At 54.2% G+C, this 18842-nt stretch overlaps 1 protein-coding gene and 1 long non-coding RNA gene across 3 annotated transcripts in view; one reads left to right on the top strand and one right to left on the bottom strand.

Annotated features, from left to right (window-relative positions):
• The window catches only part of LOC134554215 (uncharacterized), a 21200-nt gene extending 6825 nt beyond the window's left edge, over positions 1-14375 (top strand). Inside the window, exons 2-3 of the long non-coding RNA XR_010081207.1 lie at positions 11173-11378; positions 13171-14375. This is a non-coding gene — a long non-coding RNA (uncharacterized LOC134554215). The remainder of the gene's footprint in view (positions 1-11172; positions 11379-13170) is intronic.
• The window catches only part of ZNF341 (zinc finger protein 341), a 25536-nt gene extending 6694 nt beyond the window's left edge, over positions 1-18842 (bottom strand). For both annotated transcript variants that reach the window (XR_010081206.1, XM_063404680.1), the window contains exons 1-13: positions 18559-18842; positions 14658-14768; positions 13000-13187; positions 11784-11936; positions 10674-10901; positions 9254-9446; positions 8608-8692; positions 7395-7585; positions 6299-6492; positions 5124-5332; positions 3767-3863; positions 1657-1789; positions 757-868 (exon numbers count right to left, since the gene is read on the bottom strand). Coding sequence is in view for 1 of the 2 variants with exons in the window: in XM_063404680.1 (XP_063260750.1) it covers positions 757-868; positions 1657-1789; positions 3767-3863; positions 5124-5332; positions 6299-6492; positions 7395-7585; positions 8608-8692; positions 9254-9446; positions 10674-10901; positions 11784-11936; positions 13000-13187; positions 14658-14768; positions 18559-18589 (1925 nt within the window). In the remaining variant the exon portion in view is untranslated. The remainder of the gene's footprint in view (positions 1-756; positions 869-1656; positions 1790-3766; positions 3864-5123; positions 5333-6298; positions 6493-7394; positions 7586-8607; positions 8693-9253; positions 9447-10673; positions 10902-11783; positions 11937-12999; positions 13188-14657; positions 14769-18558) is intronic.

The following is an 18842-nucleotide window of genomic DNA, read 5'->3' as shown; positions in this document are numbered from 1 at the left end:
ACAACAAATGCTGGTGAGATGTGGGAATCAGCTGAGTATCAATGTATAGACAGATCCCAGATCATAAAGAGATCCATCACCCTTCTCCTCAGCAGCACCTACATGTTTCTCTTGGTGCAGCCTCAGCAGGAGTTCCACTATTTCAGCCTTTTTGGGGAGGGGCAAGGACTAAACAGGCTGCCACAGGGACACATGGCTTTTCCTAAACTACACATGGTCTGTGTCTCTCTATGAATGCTCTGAAATGCCGCAGGTTCAAGATCCCAGCTGGAGACAGAATTATTTTGGAAGGAGGTATGAGGTTGGTTGGAGCAGGGAGAAGCCAGTCTTGGCTATCTCAGAAAGCCCATGGCTGTGCCATGGATTTGGGACTGCACCTTCCAAAACTCAGTTCCTCTGGCTTCATTAGGTCTGGTGGTGTCACATGCTTTTGGAGACACGGCAGTGAGTGAGAGCCCATCATCCAGGGAACCTCTGTGGTCCAATAATGACCCTTCTCTTTCTACTGCACTCCCAAGCCTCCCATGAAGGCAGGAGTTATTTTACAGGGCTGATGAAGCAATGAAATGTGGCCCTACAGGAAATCAGGTGACAAAGAATTGGGACTCCTGGGTTCCCAGTTCAACAGCACACAGCATGCCAACCTCCCCACAGAGCCTGGCAGGTGCCACAGTGTCCCCTAGGACACCTGCAGGACACATTGCCCCCATCCCAGGCCCATTCAGAGGTGTTGTCATGTACAGACACGCTACATACGAGAAGGGACATTTGTATTTCTTGAAGGGCTCGTGGATGAGCATGTGGCGCTTGAGCTTGTCCTTGCGATTGAATGCTGCATCACACACCGAGCACTTGAAGGGCTTCTCACCTGGGGAGGAGACACCTGGGCTCAGGACAGCCCAGCCACACGGGCTGCCCTGGCCATGGACAGGGCACCAGGCCAGCTGGCCACACTACAAACTCCCTTGCCCTATAGATAAATCACACAGAATTAAGATGTGAAAAGACCTTTGAAATCATCGAGTCCAACCTGTAACCTAACACCACCTTGTCAACTAGACCATGGCACTGAGTGCCACATCCAGTCTTTTCTCAAACACCTCCAGGGATGGTGACTCCACCACTTCTCTGAGCAGCCCATTCCAGTGCCCAATCACCCTTTCTGTGAAATTCTTCCTGATGTCCAGCCTAAGCCTCCCCTGGTTAAGCTAGCACAGCTTAAGGCTGCGTGCTCTTGTCCTGTTGCTGGTTGCCAGGGAGAAGAGACCGACCCCTACCTGGCTACAGCCTCCTGTCAGAGTGTTGTAGAGTGATAAGGTCTCCTGTGAGCCTCCTTTTCTCCAGGCCAAACAACCCCAACTCCCTCAGCCTCTTCTCAACAAAACAGTAAATACATGGGCACAACCCGTGCTGCGCACTGCTCCTGCTCTCCAGGGCCAAATTCCTTAGCTCTGCCACCACAGCTAGTGGGGAGCCACCTGTGTGCCCCATTTCTAACTGGCACTGGGCACAAGGCTGAACCAAACCCACTGATCTGAAACTACAAATGTGGTCACTACAAATGACTCAGAGGCAGCTCTGTCACTGCTGCTGCCAGGGCACAAGGTAGCAGGGCTGTGGCACTGTGGTGATGAGCACTGGGGCAGGGGATGGTACCCGAGTGGATGTGGGCGTGCAGCTTGAGGTAGTGCTCCCGCCGGAAGAACTTCTTGCAGATCTGGCACTTGAACTTGCTGCCCCCACCGTGCGTGGGGATGTGGCGGCGCAGGTACCGCTCACAGGGGAACACCTGCAACACACAAACACAGCTCAGGGAGAACCTGCAACACACAAACACACCTGCAACACACAAACACAGCTCAGGGAGCGCCTGCAACACACAAACACACCTGCAACACACACACACAGCTCAGGGAGCGCCTGCAACACACAAACACACCTGCAACACACACACACAGCTCAGGGAGAACCTGCAACACACAAACACACCTGCAACACACACACACAGCTCAGGGAGAACCTGCAACACACAAACACACCTGCAACACACAAACACACCTGCAACACACAAACACAGCTCAGGGAGAACCTGCAACACACAAACACACCTGCAGCACACAAACACAGCTCAGGGAGAACCTGCAACACACAAACACACCTGCAACACACAAACACACCTGCAACACACACACACAGCTCAGGGAGAACCTGCAACACACAAACACACCTGCAACACACAAACACAGCTCAGGGAGAACCTGCAACACACAAACACACCTGCAACACACAAACACAGCTCAGGGAGCGCCTGCAACACACAAACACACCTGCAACACACACACACAGCTCAGGGAGAACCTGCAACACACAAACACACCTGCAACACACAAACACAGCTCAGGGAGCGCCTGCAACACACAAACACACCTGCAACACACAAACACACCTGCAACACACAAACACAGCTCAGGGAGCGCCTGCAACACACAAACACACCTGCAACACACAAACACACCTGCAACACACAAACACAGCTCAGGGAGCGCCTGCAACACACAAACACACCTGCAACACACAAACACACCTGCAACACACAAACACAGCTCAGGGAGCGCCTGCAACACACAAACACACCTGCAACACACAAACACAGCTCAGGGAGAACCTGCAACACACAAACACACCTGCAACACACAAACACAGCTCAGGGAGCGCCTGCAACACACAAACACACCTGCAACACACAAACACACCTGCAACACACAAACACACCTGCAACACACAAACACAGCTCAGGGAGAACCTGCAACACACAAACACACCTGCAACACACAAACACAGCTCAGGGAGAACCTGCAACACACAAACACACCTGCAACACACAAACACACCTGCAACACACAAACACAGCTCAGGGAGAACCTGCAACACACAAACACACTTGCAACACACAACCACAGCTCAGAGGGGAACAGCTGCAACACACAAACACACCTGCAGCACACAAACACACCTGCAGCACACAACCACAGCTCAGGGAGCGCCTGCAACACACAAACACACCTGCAACACACAAACACACCTGCAACACACAAACACACCTGCAACACACAAACACACCTGCAACACACAAACAGCTCTGAGCTGGCATCACACACAGAACTGGCATGGGAGGTGTTGCTGGGATATGAATCATGGAATGGTTTGGGTTGGAAGGGACCTTAAAGATCCTCCAGTCCCAACACCCCTGCTGTGAGCAGGGACACCTTCCACTGTCCCAGGATGCTCCAAGCCCTGTCCAACCTTGCCTTGGACACTTCCAGGGGCAGCCACAGCTTTTCTGGGCAACCTGAGCAAGAAGCTCAGTCACTGCTTTCCCAGGAAGGACTCACTGTGAAAACCTTCAGGATTGTATAAACAAAGTACAGACAGAGCTTTAAAAACAAGCCAACAAAAATTCAAAACAGAAAAAAAGAGCCAAAACTTTCTTAAGAGCCACGTGAGCTGAAATCTTGATGTCAATTATGTAACAGCACAGTGCTGAGGACCAGCATCCCAGATGGATGTGCAGTCTCCCAGCACAGCCAGGTAGGATGGGCCGGGCAAGGATCCCCAGCAGTCCCTACCTTCCCCACAGAGTAAATTTCACTTTCTGCTTCCTCCTAATCTGTTATCCAAGGCTCCTACTCATGGTGCCAAGGGTTCCTGTCCCCCTCAGAGCCCTTGCCAAGTGTCCAGGCCTGCTCAGGCCGTGGTCAGCACTCACCTTCTGGCAGTGAGGGCAGGGGAAGTTGTGCGTTGCTGTCTGCAGATGGTGCTCCAGGGCTTCTGGGGTGGAGTATTTATTGACACACTTCACACACCTGGATGTGCAGAGAAAGGACAGAGCCTGTGAGCCGGGGATACTGCAGCAAACCCCACACCACAGGCAGACATACCCAGCCCAGCCACCTTCCACGGTGATCTTTGACAGGACTGATACAGAAAATAACCACTCCAGTGCTCTAAAACCTCAGCAACCCACATGCCAGCTCACACTCACACTGAGCATCCTTCAGAGAGGGAGATGCTGGAAAACTGGCTGCAGAAGACTTTAAATACTACTGCACTTGCCACAGGCTGCCATGGGAGCACCCAGACCTGAGCACGTATTCCACACTACTTCCTCATGGAGGCCAGCCTTAGGTCAGGACTTCACTTTACTTCCAACTCCTCCTTCCATCTCCATTGCTTGAAGACATCAGCCCCCAGAGGAGCTGAGAGTGGGGACACAGCATGGCAGGGGTCACACATCCTGGCAGTGTTTCTGCCAGAGGGCTCTGCCAAAGCTGACTCACAGCGGGCACTGGGGACAGGCACCATCAGCAGTGAGGACAGAGGCACCCACATCCTGTTCCTGCTGTGAAATCTCTTCTCCCTAGGTCAGACTAAAACCTCCTCAAGCTGAAGCAGGGCTCTGATCTCAGAGATCCCCAGTACCAAGCTGTAGAGCAAAGCTCTGTAGTGCAAGGATAACTAGAAACCATGGTCTAGGCAAGAACTAGCAGATATTTATTCCATTAAGTTCCTAAATGACTGCAGTTCTGCTGGGCTTCCTACTCCCCCTGAGCATTTCTGTGGGCATTTCAAAAGCTTTGTGGAGCTCTTTGTGGAACTCTTCACACTTTCCCTCCACACTAGTAGAAAAGCTTTCCAAGGAACAGACCCTTTTGCAGCAAAGGGATAGGAATTTTTTTCCTGGGCATGGCTTGTACAACCCACAGTCCCTTTGCTGCAGGTGAAGAATCACAGAGAACAGACTGGCAAGGGTTTCCCTGGCTCTCTGACCCAACCCAGGGCAGGTTTAGCCACGCCCATCTCACTTTAGACTGGTGGTAAGAGGAATTGCAATGATGGGATCTTCCCACATAACCAATCCCAGCTTTTCACTATCATTCAAAGAGATTCCCTGCATTGTGCTTGGCCTTTGCAGTCTGGTGGAGGGACCCTCCCCCTATGCCACCTGGGCATCTAAAAACACCACAGCCACTGGACACGGGGCCCCTGTCCCCTCTAAGGCCCCACCAACCACGCTCTGCACCCACTCACTCCTACAAGCCTTGTGAGCAGCGATTGTACTGTACTTGTACACGGCCATGTCCTTCTTGGGGCTGTGCTGGGGCAGCAGGCTGTGCGAGTACTGGTGCACGCCCAGCTCGTACAGCGAGGGGAAGTCCTTGCTGCAGAGGTGGCAGCGGTAACTCAGCTCCTCCTGGTGGCTCTTGATGTGCTCCAGGAAGGACTCCAGCTTCTGGAAGGTCTGGGCACAGGTCTTCACCACACATTTGTACACCTGGGAGAAGGGAGAGCAACTGGAGACACTCACCATGGAAACAAGCAGGGAAACCCCTCCGCCAACAGGCAGAATTGCCATCCTTTCTGGAAGGAAGCACAGACTGTCAGGGCACACCCCTGAGAAAGGCAAGGTGGGACAAAAGGATGTTGATGTGAGGGCCTGAAACCACTTGAGTGGGTGGGACCACAACACCCCAGAAGTGACTTGTCCCAGGACCCAAGAGCTGCCACTTACACTGAAAATTTTGGGCTTCACAGAATCATAAAGGCTGGAAAAGACCTCCAAGGTCAGTGAGTCCAATCTTTGACTACCTTGACAACTAAACTTGGCACCAAGTGCCAACTGCAGCCAGTTATGGAACACTTCCAGGGAGGATGATGCCACCACTTCCCTGGACAGCCCAGTCCAGTGCCTGACAACCCTCTCGGTAAAGAAATTCCTCCTGATGTCCAGCCTGAACCTCCCCGGCACAGCTTGAGGCCGTTTCCTCTTGTCCTTGTGGGAACAGAGCCTGACTCCCCCCTGGCTGCACCCTCCTGTCAGGGAGTTGTGGAGAATTAAAATGGCCCCTCTGAGCCTCTTTTTCTCCAGGCTGAGCACCCCCATCTCCCTCAGCCACTCCTTCTCTGCCTTACTCTCTAGAACCCTTCCCCAGCTCTGCTGCCCTTCTGTGGACAGGCTCCAGCACCTCCATGTCTTTCTGGAAGTAAAAGGCCCAGAACTGGACATACTTCACTTCTTTGCTTCCTCTCTAGCCACCCAAACCTGCTTGGCTGAATTCTCACTCAGTGTTTGAAGTTTTCAAAGGCACCCAGACCACACAGCTACCACCCTGAGAGCTGAGCTGCATGTGAAGAACTGGCAGCTCTGTAGACCAAAAGGCTCAGGACAGACCCCAATAACAGGTGTATTAATGAAGCCAATCCCAATATTGCCCCCCACACAGGCACCCTCTGTCCCTACCTGCTCATTCTTGTGCTGGGTCATGTGTGATTTGAGCTGGAAGTAGGTGTTGAACTTGCTGGGGCAGAACTGGCACTGGTAAGAGCTGTCGATCAGGACAACCTGCTTGGCCTCCAGCTTGCCCGCCTCGCTCTCCTCCAAGGGGCTCAGCTCCTGCGGGGGCGGCACCGCATTCCTGGAGGGCTGGGGCAGACCTGGGCAGAGGGAAAGGCACAGCCTGCCATGAGACAGCTCTGAAAGCTGCTCTGCAAGCACCACACTGCCAGGACACACCAGGCCAGGCTCTTCCTCCCTTTCAAAGACTGACTCTTTAGCTGAATCTCACTAACAGGGTTGTTTAAAAGTTGTTGACAGATTATTAAGGGCTCTGACTACTCCATCTTCCCCTCCCTAGCCCATTCTGTTTTTCCAGGGATACAACTGTGCTCTGTGGAGCAGTCAGAGAACAGGCCTCCACCAATGAACCAGAGCCAGATTTACTCCCACCACTGGCAGGAGACAGGAGGTAAGATCCAGCCAGTGGTCCACAGTCCATGATGCCTACAAAGAGCAGCCCCAGTTGCCCCTTGTCCCAGACGTGACATTGTCACTGCATTCCCTCCCCTGCCAGGTCTGGGGCCACCAGCAGAAAGGGGATCCAGACACCAGCAAGGAGCTCTTCCCTGCCTCAAGTATTTACAGGTGGCCACTGTGGCCAGATCCAGCCTGGGCATGACCTGCACAGTGCAAAGCCAGAGCACTGGGCTATCCTAAACCAGCAGGCATCTGTCCTCTAGGCCAGAGCTGTCAGGTGTGGCTTGTGCACTGCCAAAGCTGTTACTGCCAGGGAGTGAGAAGGGCAAGACACCTTGCCCTGTTTATGCACTGGGACAGAGTCTGGAGCCATGTCTCCACCAGCACCTGAACCCACCATGGGGGTGTGAAATGATTCAGCTTCCAGCTGGGCTGAGCAAATGCCACTCTTAGTGTGAGATGCTGAACACTACCAAGGAACGCAAACAGCACACACAGCTGCCCTCCCTCCCTGTGTGGAGGTGCAGACCTGCAGCCTCCTCACACCACTGCTGTGCCCCCCACACCATCCCAGGCACCACACCTGTGCTCTCCTCGTCCTCAGGCTGGTCGGGGTTCAGGGCCATGACCTGCACAGTGATGGAGTTGCGGGAGATGGTGCAGCCCAGCCCTGGAGGCCACACTTTATGGGTCTGCATGTGCTTCTTCACGTTGGACTTCTGGGCAAAGGCTCGGCCACACACGATGCACTGGAAGGGCTTCTCACCCGTGTGACTGAAGGAGAAGGTACCAGGTCAGCAGCTGCTGGAGAGGAGGCAGCCCCCAGGCAGGGCCCATGGAGGGGTGGCTGCCAAAGGACAGTGCTGGGCACTCGGTTTGGCAGATCACACCTGGACCCACCAAACAAGGGCTTTGAGACCTCATTCACCAGAGGAGGTGGATTGTGAGAGGCCTGGGGAAACAAGGCTGGTGCACAGATAAAACACGTGTGGAATGACAGGGGATCAAAGGAAGAAGTGGGAGAGGAAAACAGCTCTGCAGCAACAGCAGGGCATTCACTGTCAGGGTCCCAGCACAGACCTTGGGCCTCATCACTTTCTCAAGGGTACTAGCCTTTTCTTCTTTCCTACCCTGCTTCTCTCTCCTGCACACATCTCTTCTAGCTTGCAGCACCCTGATCTGCCTGAATGTGCTCTGCTTTGTTCATAGCAAAGATGTCTTTCTACTCTGCCCTTCTGCTTCAAGAGAAAGTGAAGAGTCCAGGCTGGGAAGAGGTGCAAAACCCACCACTTGTTCCTTCCCATCTGTTCTGAGTCCAGCTGACTCCACTGGAGGAAAAAACTCTGCAGATTCCAGCTTCCCCCTGCCAGGGAAAAGCTCTCTGATTAGAGCTCCCTGTATAGACACTGAGCTTGGCTTACACTTTTCTAACAGCAGCAAACAGGAAGCCTGTGGCTTGCTAGGGAGGGAGAGAAAAGGGAAGGGCAGAGGCAAGCAGTGGGAATGCTGCTACTCCAGTAATCAGGTGACAAGAGCTTTGGCTGTTAAGGTCTCATCAGCAAGGAAAATGAACCTCCAGTCTCAGCACATAATCAGCATGAAGATTACATCCACGATACAGCCTTCACTCCAGTCCCTGGGGAAAAAGCTACCCTGGGGTGAGAGGAATAAAGAATCCCTGCCACTGCAGCACAGGTTCTGGGACATAACAAACTGGACTGCACAGATGCCCTCAGCAGAGCTGTGCCCTGCTCCAGCCCAGCCACTCCGCTGTGTGCAGGGTAGGGCACAGTTACCTCCTGATGTGCTGCTGCAGGTCGAAGTTCTTGGTAAAGGCCTTGTCACAGTAGGTACATTTCAGCTTGGGGGACTTGGGTTTGCCTGAAAAGAAGAGCACACACAAGAATGAGATCATGTGGCACAGCTCTGTCCCCACTGCGTCACAGGGCCCTCACCCCAAGACATGACTGTTCAGCACCAAGAATAAAGAGCTTATGGAAAGATAAGATCTGCCTGGCCAGACTGGGGAGTGGTTATGGGCACAAACATTCATTTAACACAGCCTGAGCCAACCCTACAAATCCTGAGCAGTGTAGACTGATGGGGCAGGGCATCAGGCATAACCACTGCCTTCCAGGGACCTTTCCAACTACAAAGCACCAACCTTAAAATGCTTTGGGCATTGGGAAAAGACACAGCATGACTGAGAGGAAGGGCATGTCTCTGCTGTGAACTCACCAGGTCTCTCACCAGTTTCATGGGAGGCCAACAGGTTCCTCCAGAGCTGCACATCCAATGCCACCCCTCAGGGAGCCCATGGCTCAGCAGCTCAGCTGGGACAAGCCCAGTGACCCCCAGGACAGGTGCTGAAGGGACTCACCTTCCTGCAGCCCACTCAGGACAAGCCCAGTGACCCCAGGGCAGGTGCTGGAAGGGACTCACCTTCCTGCAGCCCACTCTCGTTCTTGCAGCGGCGAGTTTTGGCAGCAGCAGGGGAATCAAAGCCAACCACAGAGCCTCCTGCACTGCTCAGGGGGGTGGGAGCACTGGAGCTCTTGGCCTTGAACCCCTGCTTCCCAGGACTGTACACAGGGGGAGAGGGGTACACGGGGCTTTCCACACACTGGCTTGGTACCTGTGAGAGGGCAATTCATCAGTGGAACAGGTTTGCTGCAGAGAATTATACCATGCCCTGATCGCCATCTCCACCCACATCAGGCTGCAGTTGGGTTGACTTTTCTCCTGCTAAACTGGATCAATTTCTGGTTCACCAGTCCAACAATGTCTCTCTAACCAAAACTAACATCCTGCACAGTGTGAAGCTCTCCTGCTGAACATCAAAAAACACTGAAGTTACTACAGCAGGAACAGGGCAGCAAAGAAACACTCTGAGGGAGCTGTCTTGTCCCTCATCTGTGTCACATGCCTGGAAGAGTTTCTTATCCCTCTGGAGCAGGTTACCAGAAGGAACACTTCAGACACTGTGGGTTCACACCAGTCCTGAAGCAGGCATCTCCAGGTCCTGCTGCCTGTCCTGGCAACACTGCAGAGGGCAAGGAAGGCACAAGGAAATTCCAAGTGCCAAAGCACTGCTGTTTATGTCAGCAGCAAGAGTAGGAAAGAACACTTAACAGACAGAGTGATCAGTCTGGGGTGATAATTTAAGGGCATTTCCGCTGCCCACCCTGATGAATTAACATAGATCACTACTTATCCAACATCCCCATCCATTCCTATCCACTGGCACCTGCAGATCAGATGCCAGTTACACAGCTAAGGATGCCAAACCTCAGTCACACCTTGCAGCTCCTGCTGTGAAGGGCAGTGCAAATGCAGAGAGTGCAAACAGCTGATCCACCAGTAAATCCACCTGGTCTGTGCCATTCTTCAGCAAAAGCCACCTTGATAATCTCATTGAGGTTTAGACTGGACTTTTCTCTCCCCACAGGTCTGAATGTGCAGTGTAGTGCTCTGTGCTTCTACAGAAGATGAGCCCCTCACCTCTACTCCCTCTCACTCTCAACATATGCAGGTATCCCTTGGCCAGAAACAAATGTTCAGGTCTCCTAAGCCTGTGCTAGTCCTCTGTCCCTCTGAGCTGTTTCTCCTGTTCTCAGAATCCTCATCATCTTACTGATCTCCTTCTGTTTGCTACCTTCTCCCAGAGAAAATAATTGTTGTCAAATATCCTAGCCTATCTTCCCACACTATAATTCCACATTCCTCAAGGCCAGATAGGATGAGGCTTGGAGCAATCTGGTCCAGTGGGAGGCGTCCAGGGGATGAGCTTTAAGGTCCCTTCCAGCCCAACCCATTCTGTGATTCTCCGAGGACAGATCCTCAGGAGCAGCCCCGGCCTTACCTCCATGGGCGGGTAGGGCTGCATGCCCAGGGTCTGGATCTCCACGGTGCTGGATGGTGCCATGGGAGCAGGGGCGCTGTACACCTCCACCACGCCGCTGCCGGGCTGCCCCGGAGGCCCCAGGCTGGGCGGGGCGGGCGGAGGCTGCGGCGGGGGCGGTGGTGGGGGCGGCGGCGGCGGCGGGGGCTGGGACAGGTAGCCAGCCCCGGCGTGCATACTCATGCTGCTCTGCAACCAGAGAGACACGACACGTGAGAAGTGCAGCAGCCAGGAGCCGCAGGGGCTGCTCCCTCACACGCCTTCCCCGTCCCAAGTGCCTGCAGGAACAGCGGTGTTGTCTCGGCACAGCGCAGCACATCCAACTGGCAGGTTGGACCAGACTGGGCTGGAGGCCTGGCATGACCTGTGGGTACACACTGCCTCCTCCAAAACCCAAGCCCTCAAGCCCCACTGCTTTCATTGCTTTGTTTTTAAAGCTTTTAATCTTTCTGGTTACAAGGAACATTTTCAGAGCATGGAGAGCGTGTACAGCCCAGCCAGCCTGGGAGACCCCAAACAACTCTTCCAAGAGGAGAGGAATCCATGGAATAAGCTGACAAGGGCCCTGGAAGCCAATCATTATATGGAGGCTCAAAAAAAGCTGGAGAGACCACACTGCAAAGATCTGAGCACCCAGCAACGAGCAAGTTTGTGAGCAACACCAAGGTGTGTGGTGCAGTTAAAACCCTGGAGGGAAGGATCCAGAGGGATCTGGACAGGCTTGAGAGGTGTGTCTGTGTGAACCTCAGGGAGATCAAATGCAAAGTGCAGCACGTGGGTCAGGGCACTCCCAAGCACAGACACAGGCTGGGCAGTGAATGGACTGAGGGCAGCCCTGAGGGGAGGGACGTGGGAGTGCTGGTGCATGAAAAGCCCAGCATTACCTAGCTGTGGGCACTCGCAGCCTGGAAGCCAGCCATGGCCTGGGAGGCATCCTCAGCAGCGTGGGCAGTGTCCCTGGAAGTGTTCAAGGGCAGGCTGGACAGGGCTGGGAGTAACCTGGGACAGTGGCAGGTGTCACTCCCAGGCCCAAGGGACCCACGACCCCCTGGATCCACACGTGCCCCCTACCTGCACTGGGGGCTGCACTGCTGGCATGGGCTGGTCCAAGGAGGTGAAAGCAGACATGGCTGACATCAGCACCTCGTCACTGACCAGGATGTTCCCCTGCACCAGGGTCTGAATCAAAGGGGACGGGGGAACCGTGATGTACGTAGAGATTTGCTGAAAGAAAAGAAAGATAGCTGTTAACCAGCAACAGGACAAAACAATACCCAAAAAACGACACTGCTTTTTACTGAGCCTCAGGGTCTCTGCTTTCACAGCCTCCAGTCAGCAGTGAGCCACAGTAATTAGCTGCAGCTTCCTGCTGAGTCCATGGGAGCTCTTAGCTCTACAAACGATCTCCAGAAAGGAGGAAAAAAATATCACAATGGCTCAGAAAGTGGCCATTGGCTGGAATTCAAATCAGGGGTTATTAAACAAGATCTGCAGGACAAACTGGTCACAGACAAGTTCAGGCCTCTCCTGGGTGCTTGCCCCAGCAAGGGGAAGTGGCAAACTCAGGGAGGCTGCTCTGGCTCAGAAGGTGAATGTCAGGCTCATCTCTTCAGACTGGACTCAGGTTATAGCAGGGGAGGGAGGCTGTTGAATTTTTGGCAGTAAATACCCTGTGTTTGCAGCCCTGGGAAGAAGCACCATGCACTGGGACCACATTAACTTGCAAGAAGCATTTGGTTTGAAAGTACTTTGGAAGCCACTTGCATGTCATGCACCAGGGACTCACACTGGAGGATTCTCTAGGGAACAAGTTAATCCAGAGGGGATATTCCCCCAGCATTCATCACACCACATTACTTGGGCTTATTTGCAAGAATGAGAGAGAAGGGATGCAGGGATGAAGCTGCTCCACTTCTGCCCACGAGCAGACCATGGCCCAGGGGACAGCAAGGGCCACAGCCCCCTGAGCACTGTGAGAGTGCACCCAGGCCTGTGGCCAGGCTCTGACACTGGGGCTCTCCAGCAGAGCCCAGGTCTGGCTGCAGCACAGACAGAACACAAAACCCCTTCTGTCCTGTCCTGAAAAAAGGCTGCCAGACACTCCTGCTGGAGGACACCTCACTGCAGAGGGCCCCACTTTAACCCCGAGGTAAAAGCCAACAAAGGGACAACAGCTGAGCCTCCCAGAAAAGAGCTCAGTCATGAGGCACCACTGGACCTAAAACCATCACCCTGAAGCCCCCAGCCCCAAATCCCAGCAGCAGAGCCTGTGCCTGCAGCTCAGTACCTGCCGGCCAGCAGTGGGAGCCGGCTGCACCGAGGTGATGGACGGGGTGTACACACTGTTGGTGGCCAGAGACACCGAGGAGAGGGACGGGGCACTGCCCTGGCACTGCTCTCTCTTGTGGGTCATGAAGACAGGCAGGGAGTTGAACTGCTTCTTACACTTCCCACACAGGAACACGTCTTCATCATCTGCAATGAAGAAGAGCAGAGCTTCAGGCCTTCTCCTGCATTCTCAGTGCTCCACCCAGCAACCACAATGCAGGGTGACAGTTTGGATCTCAGCACCTCGAGGACATCCTCAGGAGAGAGCGGCTGCCAGGCCAAGCTGTCCCTCCTCCCCAGGCCCAGGCTCTCCCTAAAGCCAAGTGCTGTGACTGAGCCCATCTCAGCCCTGCTCCCATACACAAACCTCACTGTCTCCCTGGGACACGCTAATCCCACTGTCTGTCTTCTCATCCCAAATACAGGAACAACCACCCTTGCTCCTGTTGCACCCTCTGAAAGCATCAGCATTGTGCTGGCTGAGGCAGATATTATTACCCAGGTTGCACAAAGCACAAGTACCTTGGATAAGGACACAGAGTCACTGTCAGCTTGTGTCCTAAAGCCACCCCTCCACAACACTGCTGGTTTTTGGCACCTATGCCTGACATAAGAAGCAGAAAGAAGACAGCCCAGTTACATGTCCCAGCTGAAATGTGCAGCATTAGCAAGCCACACATCATCTGCACTCCATGCAGGCAGATCCACAAGGCTGTTCCCCTGCCTGAGTCACAGCCTGAAGTTGGCCATTTCTGGGGACACAGACTGTAACTCCTCAGGGGGTAACTCCCCAGCCACCCAGCAAGTTCTAGTCCAGCACTGTGAGGGTCCACATGCACATAAATGACCAGTTCTCATGTTCATTCACACAGAGATGCTCCAGGACTGAAGCACTTGAGCATCCAGAGGAGAAGGACTGGATATTAAATAAAACATGAACAGTAATAGGCACTAAACATAAGGACAGTGGCTTTTCCCTCCCTTTGTGTCTTTATTGGAAGCTCATGGTCCAGTGTGGCTGAGTTTCTTAGGTATCGTGGGCATGATACGCTCACAGATACCATTTGAGCTATCTAAATTAGGTTAAACTAGGCCTCAGGCCTAGGTCTAGTAGGCTGCAAAACGTTTAACATACGTAGTAGTAGATAAACTTATCTTTTACTAAGTATGTGTTAAAGTATAGACGCTTGCAGCATAGAAGTAATAGCACTAAATCTCTGTAGTTACTTTAACTCTAGATTGCTTACATACTTTTGTATGTTCACCGCTTATCACAGTACACCTGCTAACTGTAAACTATTCGTGTTGTACTTAACTAGCCATCTCACAGAATAAAACAAAGTTCGTGCTAGAAACCATACTAGTTAATCTCACGTTACTCTAGTCCCCAGTCTTACCAGAGCTCAGCTACAGTCCAGTCTGTTGTCATGACCACCTCCACAAACATCACTGCTCACTTGGGCACCTGTCCCTTCCTCCTGCTCTTCCTGGTCCTGCTGAAGGCTCACGACACTTGCAGCACCCTCCACACCCAGCTGTTCTGCCAGCTGTGCACGCTGCAGGGGAGAAGTGCAGCCCTCCTGCCCTGTCCTCTCTCCCAGTGGCACCAGGACTCACCCATGGGCTGGATGGCGGCGGAGGGGTTGACGTTGGGGGCAGACGGATCCGTGACCCCTCCTTGCCCATCCAGTAAGGACTGCACAGCCAGCACTGTCTGATTATCCATCCCTGAAAGGAGACACAAGCACGGGTGGCAAAGTGCACACAGCCAGGCAGGGGGAGTTTGGGCACTGGGAGCTCACTCCTGAGCCACTCTCACCCTCTCTCCACAGCACCAACTACCACACAACAGCAACACCCCCACCCTGTCTTCAGAACTCCTTTGGGGCAAAAGGAGAAGGGAAGAGGACAAGGAAAGCCAAAAGAGGGTTTGGTTTCAGGCCCTTGCTGAGGAGAGGAAGGATGCTTCCAGCACTGGGTATGCAAAGAGCTGAGCATGTCCCAGGGAGTGTGGGGATGTCACAGGGCAGAAGCCTGGGTGGAAGTGCCCAGGGATGCAGCAGACACCGAGCTCAGGGCAGACAAAATCCTTGTGTGCAGCAGCTCTCCCAGCAGCAGTGCCACAAATGCCTCCCTGTTTTCAGGGCCAGCATTCCCAGATCTGATCAGACACAGGGCACACACACCCAGTCAGATTTGTTGTTACAATCAGCTTACTTGCTTTGGCATAAACATTTTTCACTACAGCTAAAATGTTTTAAAATATTCCAGATAAATACAGAAGATTGAGAGTGCTCATCTAGGGAGACAACCACGCCAGGGACTGTGGATTAAGCATGACACACTCCTTTTAAGAAATTGAATGTAAAGACACAAAGGATAATCTGATTTTGAAAGAAAAAGAGCAAAAGGTGATTTTTATGCACCACTCCTTGTTATCACTCTTTTATGACACAAAACTCACACAGGAAGCAAATGGCACAGCAAGGTTGTATGTTATATCTTGTGGATTAAGGGAGAGAAGAAAGCTGGGAGGTCCTTAGGTATTTTTTTCACTTCCAGATCTTTGCAAAATGAAACTGCAAAGCACTGAACTCAGAATTATGTGCCACAGGAAAGGAAAATCAATGGGTCTGATCACTGCTAAGCAGTGAGGTGAGGACTGTGCTGAGATGAGGAGAGGTTGCTCAGCAGACAGCAGCAGCAAAGACAGTGAAGCACCACAGCAGATCAGAGCATAAGGGACCAGCACAGCAGGGGCATCTACCACCCCAAGTTCCTCTCATAAAATTTCTCCTGAACAGCTGGAACGTTACCTTCTTGATGGGGAGTACCCATACAATCTACAGCCTTTAAAGATACCCGAAATACTAATTTCTCCTGCATTTGCAGTGTGAAGTGTGTCACATTAAGATTCTGTGAACACCTTTCTCATCCTTTCACTGAGAAGATGCTGCAAACCCTGCTTGTGTCCCTGGACAGAGCAGAGCACCATCCTCCAGGGGCACGAGCAGCTGCTGGAAGGCAGCAGATCCCACTGCATCACACACTGCCATCAAATTCCCACCATGCCTATGGAAGCCTTTCACACAGATCACAGAGGCACTGCAAAGCTGCAGGTCCAGTTCTGCAAGCCTTGGCTTGCAGGGAGAGCTGGAGCCAGCCCTGCAGCTCAGCCCCGCTGGCAGAACAGTGCTGGGAGGGTCTCCTCACTCCAGCCAAAGCCCTGCTCTAAAATGCACCTCCTGCACAAAGAACCTCTGGTCAACTGCAAAGGGAGCGCTGCAGGCGTCTGACGGCACAGCCAAAGCACAGCGTGCTTGCAGCACTGCTTCCCCAGCACAAACAGGCTGGAAGGAAAAGAAGGACCAAAAATTCAGGTGAAGTATAATTATAACTGTACAAATAGTGCCTCTCCTGATGTACCTGGCACTGGACAACTGGGTTTCCTTCTGGCACAGAGTCAGATCTTCCAAGGAAAAAAGCCAAACAATTGCCTTGATCCCATTAGGAGGAAGAAGCTCAAGGAGAGGCCAAGACCTGAACACAATGATGCAGCAACACTGTCAGTGTTGCACTCAGCCTCTTGATGGAGAAAAATGGCCCAGGACAACAGAAATGTTTATGTGGCAATTCAGAGCCCCTGCACTTCACTGAGTACCTGCACACCAGCACACTTCCCAGAGGGAAACCCCTGAGGACAGGGCCAGCAAGCCATGGAGACAAGCTGGCAGTTACACAGATGCCAGGCACAGCCATCCACAGACTCCAGGAGGAGGCTCTGGATCCATCCTGCCCTGCCTGCAGCCAGCACCAGTCTGCAGGATGCTCTTCAGTCCTGGAACTTAAACCCAGCTCCCTCTCTCCTGGCAGCAGCAGAGGAGGGGCCCAGAGCCTGCCAAAACCAAGGTGCTTTGGGGAAGCCCAGATAAAAGCACAGGATACTGATCTGGGCCTTTTTTCTTCCCTTTCAAATTTCTCTCAGCTGGAGATGAAACAAGACTGTCCATGTAGCCCAGGTGCTAATTTGCCCTTGTGATAAAGCCTTTTTCTGACAGGAGCACCAGGTGCTTTAGTGACAGGTGAAGATGCACCTGTGCCCTGCAGCACCCTGAGCCTGCTGCTCTAAGAATGCCAAGTCACTATCGACTTGTAATCCAATCAACAAGACAAAACAAACAAGCTCAGGTACTAAAAGCTGCCAATTGCTGTGGGCTTAAAAAAACCCACTCTTTTTCAATTTGCTAAAAAGCTTTGCTGTCCTGAATGCTGCAGGGAAGCTAACACAATGAGGAGCTGATTGCAGAGAGGAAACAGGGACATGATTCTACAAAGGGTGCTGGCAAATGCATCAAGTAACCTGACAAAATAGAGAAAAATATTTATTCTCTGCTCCTCTCTCCGCTGCTGTTGTCACAGGTGATATTCAGAAGCAGAGGTGACAATCCCAACGCCATGCCTTCCAGGCAGTGGTGTCTCCCCATGCAAAGGAAAATACATCTGTAATCCAATTTAGGAAATCAATGCCTATGAAATAGTTTCTCTACAGAGAGGCTGAGCCCTAGCCCGGTGTCAGACTGCCACAGCTTGGCACGTCCTCCTCAGATGGCACCTGGCTGTGACAGTGTCCCAACACTAAAGTGAGGTGTATTTGAGCACAACCCATTCATCCACACAACAGGCACTGCCCGGGCTGTGCCAAAGAGAAGTCACTCCTCAAAATACACACGCAGGGGCCAGCACCCACCCAGGCACCATCCCTGGGGCTGGCACGGAGCATGGCACAGCAGTGGGACCGGCAGAGTGAACCTGGGGCGTGGAGAGGATGGGGGACCCCAGCATGCAGGGCCACGGGAGGCACAGGAGCGTTCAGGCTGCCCCGGGGATTGGTGGTGCTGCTTCCTGGCACAGAGACAGAGGGGATGGGAATGCCCCCATGTGCAGGGCACAGGAGCAGGGGGGCAGGGTGGGGATGGAGTGTCCAGGAGCAGCACGCACAGGGGCAGGGTAGGGACGAGGTGCCCTAGAGCAGCAGTCACAGGGCAGGGAGGGTAGGGGATGCCTCGGGGCGTGGGGCACTGGCACAGGGTAGGGATGCGGTGCACCGAGCGCAGAGGGCCTGTGGTTAACGAGGGCTGCCCGGTGCACGGGGCGGTGCGGGGATGCCGCGGCGCACACGCAGGAGGTGGCACAGGGCCGGGGGACCGCAGGTGACAGTGGAGCCGCGGGCAGCCGCGGACGGCGTGGCGAGCCCCGGGCTGCGGCGGGCCCTGCCGGCGGGGGCCGCAGCTGCGTCCGCGGTGCGGGCGGCGGAGGAGCAGCGCGGGAGACAGCCCGGGGCTACCGGGAGCGCCACACGCCGCGCCGGGCCGGGCCTCACGGGGCGGCCCCGCGGCGGCCCCTGGTCCCGAGCGGCGGCGGCGCTGGACAGGGGGAGCTCGGAGGAGCGGGGGTCGCGCCCCCCGGCTGTCGCCGCGGCCCGGGAGGTCCCGGCGCGGCCCCGGTCTGGCCCCGTTACCTTCCAGCGCCTCGAAGATCGCCTGCGCCATCTTGGAGCGGCGGCGGCAGCGGCACCGCCAGGGGGCGCCCGCCGCCCGCTCCGGGCCCACAGCGCGGGAGAGGCGGGGGAGGCTCCGGGGGGGGAATTCGTGTTCAACTCGGGGCGCGGCAGAGCGGCACTGCGACAGCTCGCACAGACCGGGCACCGACCGCCCGGCCGCCGCCCCTGCCCTGCTCGGGCTTCCGGTGCGGCCGCGGCGGCCACGACCCCCGGCCCATGACCGGGCTGCGCCGGGCCGGGCT

The sequence above is a fragment of the Prinia subflava genome, chromosome 8 (genome assembly GCF_021018805.1).
Source record: "Prinia subflava isolate CZ2003 ecotype Zambia chromosome 8, Cam_Psub_1.2, whole genome shotgun sequence".
Lineage (NCBI taxonomy): Eukaryota > Metazoa > Chordata > Aves > Passeriformes > Cisticolidae > Prinia > Prinia subflava.
Note: the sequence above shows the minus strand (reverse complement) of the source record. Positions and strands in the feature narration are given on the sequence as shown.